Below are 11,782 nucleotides of genomic sequence, written 5' to 3'. Positions count from 1 at the left end.
ATTCACTGTTAGAGAGCTCTCCACTTCTCTGAGTGGCATTTTACGAATACAACAATTTCAACAAACCCATTGAGCTCTCCTACGCTCTCTTGAATGCCAAACACCCAGTAAGCATTGTGCTCCAAACACTTGTCCATGCTTTTCTCCCCCTCACCCAATCACCTGCATTGCTTGTAAACAAGTTGAGTTTGCCAATAACATTATATTACATATTGGTTGGGACATAACATTGGAAATACTATCAGAATTGACAAATCCTTACAAAATATTATTAATTCAATCATGCAGTAGTGTTCTGGATCAGGTTTTCACTAGAAAATAGTATTTATAAGTAGGGCTGTCAAAGGATAATTTTTTTCTTAATTGCGATTAATCGCTGAATTTCTATAGTTAATTTTTTAAGTTTTATCACATGATTAAAATTCTATTATTTTGCATTTCAGAACTATTTTTAAGTACATATTAACAATGGAAAGCAATTATTACCAGTGTATCTTGATTGGGAATCAAATGAATGCAAATAAAGTTACTTTATGAACTTGACTTTAAGATTTGTATTTGTTTATTATGTATTTACTGTAAACAAAAGAAAAATGTGTGAATCTGTCATTATTGCACAATTCAGAACATGCCAACCGTAGTATGTCTTTAAGACCCGAGTCTTCTACAATGTTGACAGGTCTGCAGTTAGCTGCCACCCATTTTGCGAGAGCTGTAGTAATTTTTTGGGATTTGGTTTCATCCACAGGTCAGCAAGTAGCACTCGCCAAAATAGTGCCCTGCCTGAGCCTGCTAGCATCAACCTGAGTCACGTTAACTGTACTACTATGCTTAGCTCGTAGGTGGTAGCTCAAGCTTGATGTGCTTTGGTGATATTTTAATTCGGCTTTACACAATGTGCATATGGCTTTCGACTTGTCTACTGAGCCGTCCAGGAGTTTTGGAAAATAAAAAAGTGCCATTCAGAATTGTGTTGCTGCTGTCTTTCTCCATCATGCCTGCAGCCTGCAGCAGCAGGATGTGTTACAAGGAAGTATGGCAGCTTGATGATAATTAAAGGTGCAGCAAAGGGTCAAAATAGTAGCCTAGCTAGATCTAGTGATTTTAGAACAGCTAAGGGGCGTTGTTGGCACGACGCGAAGCTGAGTGAAGTGTAAAATAAATTAATAAATGGCGGCATGCGATTAATGCGATTAAACAAAATGAACGCGTTATGCTCGGCCCTTAATCGCATCGTGATTAACGTGTTAATGCTGACAGGCCTATTTATAAGACATCTGCATCTCACACTAATAACAATTATATTTGGCCATAAAAATCTAAATTACTGACTTGTGTTTGTTAATTTAGAGACTATAAACGATTATACCTTTTTAAATAACAGTAACTGTCTACAAATAACCATAACTGTCTACAAGTGTCTTCATGTTAGGGGCAGCAGTAGCTCAGTCCATAGGGAATTGGCTTGGGAACGCCACTTTAAGTCCCCGTACGGACTGGCATGAGAGGTGCCAGTTCACCTTCTTGGCACTGCCAAGGTGCCCTTGAGCAAAGCACCGAATCCCCAATTCCATGGGCAGCAGAAAAAACTGAATTTCCCCTCGGGATTAATAAAGTATGTCAGGTTCTTCTTCTGCTAAAAGCCATGAGAGTATCATGCAGGATTATTTGACAAACATGTCAGTATTTCTTTTAACCTGCAATATGTGAATGTGACAGCAAAACTAGTTATAAACATACCGTTGACATATCAACACCTTCTGAGTTGAAATGGCAAACTTGTTAGTTGTTTATTTACACATCCAGCAGTTATGGAGCAACATTATCATCCATTTGGAGTCGTGTTTCTGGCCCCCTGATGAATGCAAGTGACTGATATTCACTCTATTTTAGCTCTGTTTTGGTCTCTATCAACTCGTGAGGGAAATATGAGGATCTTTAGCTGCAAAATGCTCCACTGTGTTCACCAGTTGGTTTTTAGAGTTTTTGCGCTAAAAACAGCTGCGTGCTGCACCTGTAAACGACACTATGAGAGCAGTCAGAAAACCGTTAAGTTGCTGGCCAGAAAGCTACACAATGAGCTGAAATTTGTCATAGAGCTCTGTAATGCCGAGGGAAGATTCAGTTTAAGTGACCCCTTTCACATTGTCACCACATTGTTTTCAAAAATATAAATAGCCGCTTTAAGTTTGGACAACACCTGCAAAAAATGTTGACTGTACTTTATGTTAGCTAAGTCAGCAATGAGAATATATATTTTCTCTCTGCACTGGTAGCTCTCATTGGATGACATAGATTTTCTGATTCGGTGGAAAGGCACTGGCTGAATGCAAAAGAGTTGTCCTTTAGTAAGACTGCAACACTCACATAATCAAATGACTTTGTGTCACCCCTGGTTTGCATGCCGAACCGACTGCAGACATTTAGAATAGACAAATTTGGTCAAGCAACATATACATCTAATTATGTTCTACATTCCTAACACTGACCTTAAAATATAACAGTGTGCTGTTCTGAGATGCAGGGATTGCAAATTATTTGAGACCCAGTTCTTAGTGTGACGTTGGCTCTCCTGGTGTGTTGGAGGTGTGTGATGAATGAGATTCTTTAATACAGGGAGACAGTGGCATGCAATTTTAAATCCTCATATTGCAGCAACAAAGTGTACGAGTTAAGGTCTAGTGAACATTCTCATCAGTAATTATAGTCTGCACCCATGTATAATAAATTCAGTGTATAATACGCCTAAGCAGCATACCCATTCTCAGCATAATGTTTTCTGCATGTGCTCTCTTGCATTTAGAAATATGTACAGAACTATGCCCCCCATGACTCATTGTTTTTAATTTAAAATGCAGTGTTGTTTATTATCCATCTTGATTAATGAAATGCTTTTATATTTATCAGAATCAACTTATTTTTCTGTATTTTGTTGGCAAATTACCTTATGCATTGCTCCACAGAAAACCAGCAGGGTGCAGACATGAGCTTTCTGTAAAATGTAATAGCTATTACAATAATCTTTCTGAGATTGAGTTTTATAGTGAACTTTATACAGTATGAAACAATTCACAATGTAATAAGATCTCGCATATCCCAGCACTGTGATTCCCATCACTGCAAGCAGTCACATGAATGAGGAGAAGCCGCTTTCCACGCAACTATTTCAGATGAAGAAATCTGACGTTTACAGCCCTACTTGTTCACGGATAGAGGAAAAAGTGGGTGTACACACTAGTTGTGCTGTGTGGCTCCACGGTGCTTTAGTTCAGATGAGCTCACTCAGCCGATGCGCACATCGTAGGATTCTACCAATCTGAGAAGACGCAAGGACCGCAAGCAGCAGCCTGGTAGTCAGTGGAAAGAGTGGATGCTTTTGTGCAAAGGCTGCGGACTTTCTGCTACACTAAGTAAGAGAACAGAGAAAGCATTCGTCTCTTCTTGGAAAGATACAATGGATTTAAGGTTGCCTGGATGGATGTGAACCACTCTTGTATCGCAGACTAGACTGGACTTCGGACTGAGCGGCTGAGGAGAAGAAGCCCACTTAAACACTCTGCTGTTCATTTTCTTTTTTCTTTCCCCCCTTCTATACAATGTCAGGATTCCGTCCATCATACTCTGTCCAGTTCAAGCCAGGCTGCTCATTTGGAAGGACGCCAGACCTCCAGCCTCTCAAATCTGCAAGTTCAGTCCAATAAATTGTGACATTGTCTTTCATCCTTGGATTTATAAAACCAATACTCAAGAAAAGCGGCTCGATATTCTTCCGGAATTTTAACGACCCATTTCCCCGCTATCCTTATAAATATGCGATTTGGTTGGATTAGGTTAGTTTGGTCCAGCTTCACGCTTTTTTGGCTGGAGCAGCGCTGATAGTGACTGATTATTGCTGTTGATTTTGTCCATGCAAGACTCGGGGTGGAAACATGTCTGGCCACTTTGAGAGGATCACTGCTATCAGAGATGGCATTTTGGTCCAGCACTTCGATTTTCACCTCTAAAGTGCCCCGGAAAATCTTATTCATGTTCACCCTCTCCCTATCTGTCACCTACTTGTTCTATAGCTTGATGAGCTGCTACAACTCGCTGCAGTTCCCCCTACAAGAGAACTACGCGTATCAAGGGAGGCTGGTGACGGAGGAGACAACTTTTGTGACATTGAGGGAAAAACTTTACTCCGCTTCCCAGGGCTTAACAGAGTTCACCGAGGCCGAAAGAACCACCGCGGTTTCCACCGTAAAGGATCATGCTGAGGCCGAACAAAGGACAGTGGAATGGATTAGGAGTCAGGCGTCTCCAACTAAATCGGCGGCGGGGTATCACAACACCGCGGTGGAGAAGGAGCATCAGGAATTCAGCACCACGGACAGCGAACTCAGGGTGAACTGCACCATGGATTACGGAGAGAAGAAACTTCCCCAAGCCATCATCATCGGGGTGAAGAAAGGGGGGACTAGAGCCCTGCTGGAGGCTCTCAGGGTGCACCCGGACGTCAGAGCCGTTGGAAATGAGCCACATTTCTTTGACAGGAACTACGAGAAGGGGCTGGACTGGTACCGGTGAGTTACTATTTCAGTCTTATCTAGCGCCAGTGTTTTGTTTATGCCCGATTTATTACAAATGAATGCATACTTAAAGCTGGTGTTTACCATTTTCCAAAGAATGCCTGTGCGTTTATATATTTCTAAATGCTTTTTTAATGCTTTGCACATAGACACAGGTCTGCATTTTCTTAGAGGTAAGGAAATCAATTTGATAGGTAATCACAATGTTAAAACTCAAACTTAACATTGTTGGGTGGTGATGCAAACTTTTTACTCTCTGTACTTTCAGCCGCTTTGCATTATTGTAAGATAATTTTTGGTTCTGATGAAAAATAAACTCAACTCTTTTTTGTTCACTGTGAACTGGAGTATGTATGATGGTTTAACTCAGTCCAGGAAGTTTCAACTATTGCAAGTTCATTTGTATTTAGCATATAGTGACATGCATGATGGCTGCCTGGAATTGTAGGAAAATCCATTAAAAATATTGAACAGCAGTTTTGGAAAGTGGCTAGTAATTCACATATCATTTGTAGAAATGAGTCCTTTAAGGCACTGTCACAGTAACTGAAGTAAGTTCTATATTATTGTGTGAGTCTGAGAGAATACATGTGCATATGAACCTAGTAGTTCAGTTTTTACCTCGTTCATGAATCATAAGGTGTATTATTATATACCAAACTGAATATGCTGAACAGGTCTGTCCATCACATATCAAGTTAGCTGAAGTTTAGAGTGTTACACAATATTGTCACACACGTAGTGACACAAATACACACACAGGAGTGTCAATATATTGTTTTATGGTTTGTTTTAAGCTTTTTTTAAATGTCTGATTCTAAGTTGTTTAGTCTCTAAACCAAAATCACATTTTGTTTTACATGGTACATGAGTATTTTGAACCGAGCCATTGTGTGCTTCAGGTTGGTTCCTGTGTCCACCGGTAAAAGTAAAATACACAACACAAATCGCAGAGAATAATCTTATGATGTCATTAATATAAAATGTTATATCCATATTAAATAATGGATATAATGTTGGTCCTTTATAGATGCCATTTATCTGAGAAATTGTCTTATGTTTTAGTTAATTATTCCTCGGTTTTAGTTTCCCTTAGAACTCTCTTTCTATATATATTTTTATATACAGTATATATATATATATATATATATATATATATATATATATATATATGATAAAAAAATATAGATTATAGATATATAGATAGATAAATATAGATAATATAGATAGATAAAAATATAGATTTTTACAAAGTACAAAATACAAAGTCTTTTTCTGGCGTTTACTCTGTTTTGTTCTTACAAGTCAGCCAGTATTCTCTCCTTCTCATCTGAACAGAACATTTCACCCATCAATTATTAGGCCAAATTGCATATAATCTAACATGTTATAAGTGCTGTATTTTCTGAAAGACCTTTTAACTTTGCTGTGCAGCGGGTTCTCAAATAAGCGTGAATTTGTTTACACTACCGTTTAGTGATAGTTGACATTCATTTTGAGTCCAGGTTTATATGCCAGAAAAGAACTTGTTTATCATCGCTGTGTTTATGGGAGGGGGGAAAAAAATCAATTTGAGGGTTTATTCATGGTCAGTTGGTCATGGCTCAGTTAGACGTTCTCACATAATGATGTTTGACCAAGGGGAATTTAAGATTTTTTTAATGAAGTCAATGAGCTGATGAGAATGACGCTGACTCAAAGTCCCCTCTGTTTCTCCGTGGGTCTGTTACGCTGGTGTTTGGGTTGCAGAGCATCTGCTTTCATCTTGCTGCATAGACATGGGAGCTCTCGGCTGTTCATTTAGCCTGTGTTATTGCAAGCTGTTTCATTACGCTCACGGTGAAAGGCTCATTAGACAGGAGGATGACATGCTTACATAAATAATAATAAGTGTGCTCGTGTGTTTTAGGGCCCCTGGGCAAAACAAACCCCTAATGGAGCTTTCATTTTAATATCTGCCATTGTCCTGTGTAGACCACTTACCTCAGAATGATACGCTCAGGTGAAAGAAACATACATGTTGTCAAATTTGATGGTGAAATTGTTAAAACTAATCACGGGTTGAGACACTTTTTCAGATACCAGACACTGATATTAAAATCCATTCAGACCACGTTTGTTTGTTTGCTTCTAAATGATGCATTATACTGCATATCTCTCCTCTGTGAGGCTCTGGCTAATGTAGACTTAATGGAAGTGAAATTATGATCAGTTACAGATGTTTGAAACCATTTGACATTGGTGTAGTTGAATGAGACCAGCAATCTCACAAAATGTGATTCATAAATTTGGGCTTGTCGCAGTAACACCTGCTCCACATTTTGATGGATATGATATACTATGGGGAATGTAACCCAAAGGCAACTTGTAAGCGCATATGTACTCAAATACGTTCAGTCTGTTCTCAACACAGTGAATACAATGATGTCTCTGTGTTTCACACTCAAAGCTTGTGTTGACTGATGATATTTGTCCATTCACATATTCAGGTTAGTGAACTTCAAAAAATAATTGAGATTGTGTGTCTGTGTTTGTGTTGTTGTTGTTATTACTTATTCATTTTCTGTTACTATCTTACTTTGTATTATGCTCCGGAGGACAGAACGCAACATGAAGAAAAGTTCCATTGAGTTTTGTGCTTTGAATTAAAGAACCTTGAAGCCATTAATTGAAAATATACAGCGTGGATTCATTCAGGCTTGCCTGCATCCTTTGCCGCTGAAGGTACTGTATGTAGTACAGTGGAGGTAGTATGGGTAGTAGTGTTAGTGCACTTGAATAATACTCTAAAACAGATTGTATACATGTGTACATGCTACTTTTCAGCTGAAACTTGAAGATTTAGTTGCCAACCCTCTGTCCAGGAGTAGTATAGTAAATGCTTTTTGTTGTCACTTTTCTATAGGTTAGACAAAGACACATCCAAAGATGTTGTGATTATCCTGGCAAATGTCTGAAGGGATCAAACAACAGGAAAAAAGGAAATATGTGCTCTTTTATGTAGGTAGCAGCACACACCCCCTCTAATTCCACAGCCGCTGTGTTGGGAGTAAAGAAGATGCCAGGCTCTCGCTGAAGTAAATACAGGCAGTTTATACGGCTTTATATATAGTAGTAATCTTAATAACTGCACTTATATAAAGTTTCAATTATTCGAGAACAAAGAAAAAAGAAAGGTAATTGCTCTTCAATTTTGAGAAAACTGCACCTGAAACATTTTCCGGGAGGTTAGAATCTCTGTGTTGTTGTTATTTTATGAGACAATGCACAGTGAATCGCAGACTAAATCACAATTTTACTTACACTTTAAAAGAAATGAACATATATACTTTTGCATGACTTCATTTGCATACGATTGTGCTTAAAAAATAGCACACGTTTGTTTTTACAGTTGTGTTGTTGTGCTGTATTCCATACTGGAAAACTGGCCCACTACTGACTCTGTCAGCAGCTGGGGGGGATTTAGGAAAATTAGCAAAAGTAACTCAAACTATTCAGCATAAAATACAAAGTAGGTAATCCATAATATATATCAGAGTACACTTTTAAAGTTACCCCATTCCTGAAGAGAATGAGGAAAACAATCCTTTCAGAACTTTTGTATTTTTTTGGAGAGTTTGCTTTGAAATTTAAATTTAGTCTGTAAAGTATTTCTTACAGTGATGATTTTAGCCTTCTGTGAAAACACAGACTTCCATGTCCATAAAAATGTCTGCACAAATACAGCACACATCTATATTCACATCAGGATTCCAACTTTATTGTGGGTCTGGTATGAGCCTCCAGAGGCGAGCCCAAATTGGTGATTGGTGCTGCTTTCCTGTTTTTAGAACTGTTGGACAGTTTCTCCAGTGTGTTTTGGGCATACTTGAACAAGCAATTAGCAATGTAGTGCCATCATCATCATACACAGAGGACTTTCATCAGCCAATTGGCGTTTATAATGTTGCCTCTATTTCTGAATAACAAGTATCGGCCACCACCGCAAAGATTTAACTTATCTGTTCTGCTGAGCATGGCTCAACCTGGTGCAAACGCCCATCCTGGAATAGGAAAAGTTTAATGCGTGATGATCAATACAACAAATGTTTGCCAGCATTTAAATACTTTAGTGGAAAGATAATGTGTCTCATAAATTGTGTTAAAGAATGTCATTGATTATCGATCATACATGAAGATTTATACCTGCTGTGGGTAAGCATTCTCACCAGGATTTCACAATAGTTAGGGACCGGCCTGAAGCCTGAATTATACTCCCAAACGGCCACGTACAGTACACGTACAGCTGAGACAGCTGTGGACACCACAGATGCAATTAGTTCTGTGTCTAGAGTCCACTTGGAGGATGCGTTCCACACATGCGCAGTAGTTCGCCATCTACAGGAAGATGTTTCTTCATGCAAATCAAATCAGAATGGCTACATCCTTGAAAGAAGACGAAGAGCTGCTTTGTCTGTTGTACTAAGCACAATTACATAAACAAGAAAAACGTACAAAGCAAGAAAGTGGTGTGCGTTGCAGCTCAATGACAACAGGATCAAAGACGGGGAGTTGAGCACGTTGCTGCAGGAAATGCCTGCAATGGACGAGGGCTTGTTAGTTAGGTTGACTGCTTGGTATTTTTGGCATTTTTGAAAAATTACAAAAAATTGTGTTTACATTAGTGCTAACAAATAGGGTTTGATTGGAGCAACTGCCAGAGCAAGAAGTTATAAAGAACAAAAAATAATAACTGCTGTCTGTAAACCTTTGCCATAATTATTTAAGACAGGTAGGAAAACATGGCCAATAACAAAACTTTTTTAATTACATTACCAAATTAGAAAGTACATATTTTAAAGCATTTTAACTAGGGCTGTCAATCGATTAAAAAATTTAATCTAATTAATTACATACTCTGTGATTGATTAATCGAAATTAATCGCATACATAATTAACGGTGCCTGAACCGATGCTTTTTAAGAAAAGAAAAAAAAAGGGTACTAAACAACAGTTGGTGGCATTAAAGAACGGCTTGTTTATTGCTAAGGCCATATGGTCAAAATTAAATGATTTACTAATAATGTATAACAATAACAATAACAATAACTTATTTCAGTAGTAAATTGCTGTTGAACCATCAGATGGGAAAAGGACATTTACAATAACTTCAAATGCACCACGAGGCTGTAGTTTACCAGTTTCATTGAACTGTCTGTGTTGTTTCTCCGACGGCAGCTGCAGATTGTTACATACCGGTGTTGAATCCTCTACAGTAAAACACAGTCAAAATTTACACCGTTTAGCGTTAGCTGTCAGCATTTTAACCGTGTGTAATCCAGCTACTAGCTAGCGGTAGGCTAACGTTAGCTGCTGTCGAGTATAGTGTTAACTAGTGTCATGTGCAGCAGTGTTTGTGTTTCAGAGCATCAGAGAGAAGCGCAGACATATCAGTAGCACCAGATTTCGGTAGCCAGGGTTGGCAGGAAGAAGATTTTTATAAGTAAATGTTCCAATTAATGATCCAGGCAGAACATTCTCGTCTCCCTCCTTCATTTTACAGTCCAATGGTGGCTAGAACGGCTCCGGGTCAAACGTCAATATGGAATGGATTAATCTGCGTTATTTTTTTTAACGCGTTATTTGTTCTCAGATTAATTAATCGAAATTAACGCGTTATTTTGACAGCCCTAATTTTAACATTTGATTTAACTGGCAGATTAACTGGTAATATCACTATACCACATTGTTAAAAAATAACACCATTTTGAAAAGTGTCAGATTTAGATTAATTCCAGTTGAAAAGTCTGTGAGACCAGATTAAATAATTCAGAGAGAATGAGGTTTCCCATCTAATGAGGCTCAATGGAATTCTGCTCTGCATTGATGGGTGAACTGGACAGTCAGCAAAGTAGGAGCAGTTATATCAGTCTTTTCACAAGGAGCAAGAATGGCTTTCTTCACACTCAAAGAACCTGGTATGGAGCAATTGTGTAATAGTATGCTGTGTAATAATGGAATTATTGAAATAAATATGTAATTAAGTAATATTGAATGTTGAAGTATGAATGTGTCATCAAACATCTCAGTGATTAATGAGCAAAAGCTAAGATTCAAAAGTGCATTTTACACTCTGGGCCCTATCTTGCACCCGGTGCAGCGCAGCACAAAGCCAGACGCAAGTGTCTTTGCTAGTTTAAGACCGATGCAGTTGTCAATTTCCCATCCAGCGCCCACCTTGTTTAAATGCACCTGCGACCATCTTTGCGGCCATGGGCGTGCTGGTCTTACAGGGAGGTGTGTTCAGGTGCATTCTTGGCGTATTGCTATCTTGAGGCAGCGGGACGTGATTGCGCCAGTGACCAACAAAAACCTGGTCTAAAGTCAATAGCGCATAATTTCATTGTTATTTTAACAGCTAATTAGTAAAATGCGCCTAGGCTTATCCACAGCGCGCGCACACACTATGCTTGTTACACACACACACAGGGAAGCGCAGCAGCACACAAACATGCAAAGGATTACAAATAAAAATATTACGGAGCAAATTCACCATCATAATAGCAATGCACCAAGGTACAAAAGCGCCTGGCTTTTAAAGGGAATGGGAGATGACAGTCTGATTGGTTTATTGCATGTTACGTCCAAAACACACCTATGAATTATTGAAGACACTAAGTACAACCCTTTTGAACCATGCGCCCGGCGCATAGACCCTTTTTTCCGCCGTCAAACTAGCAAAAGTGGATTTGGACACGCCCTAAACGCACCTGCGCCATGCGCTTCACGCCGTGCGCTTAGATTGTTAAAATAGGGCCCACTATGTATTAGTACTCTTACTTTAGGCTTTATCAATATCTATATCTGCCAGATGTGCAAAGGTTGGACTGATACCTATCAAAAAAATCATTACAAGAGTCTGAGACACCACTACATTGACAAAGAGCCACAGATCCAAATCAAATTCTGCGTGAAGTTCATCAAAAATCAATATGTTAAAATTTCAAGTAACTGTCTCTGTGTCCTTGTGCTTTTGGTGTGTGTGTGTATGTGTGTATGTGTGTGTGTGTGTGTGTGTGTGTGTGTGTTTGTGTGTGTGTGCTACAGTACAATCCCATGTGACACACAGTACCCACTATAAAGCATCCACTTCCTTAAAACAGTCCTACTGTACATGGAAGAAAGTCAAACTCGCTGAAATCTCAACTACACAACTGTGTTGTGCAAAATGTGCC

General features: G+C 38.9%; 1 protein-coding gene across 1 annotated transcript in view; it reads left to right on the top strand.

Moving 5' to 3' along the window:
• The first annotated feature begins 3,966 nt into the window (after positions 1–3,966).
• Positions 3,967–11,782, top strand: part of hs3st4 (heparan sulfate (glucosamine) 3-O-sulfotransferase 4) — an 87,890-nt gene continuing 80,074 nt past the window's right edge. Inside the window, exon 1 of the mRNA XM_078269625.1 lies at positions 3,967–4,562. Within this exon, the coding sequence (XP_078125751.1) occupies positions 3,967–4,562 (596 nt within the window). The remainder of the gene's footprint in view (positions 4,563–11,782) is intronic.

Source organism: Sander vitreus, chromosome 15, assembly GCF_031162955.1.
Source record: "Sander vitreus isolate 19-12246 chromosome 15, sanVit1, whole genome shotgun sequence".
NCBI lineage: Eukaryota > Metazoa > Chordata > Actinopteri > Perciformes > Percidae > Sander > Sander vitreus.
Note: the sequence above shows the minus strand (reverse complement) of the source record. Positions and strands in the feature narration are given on the sequence as shown.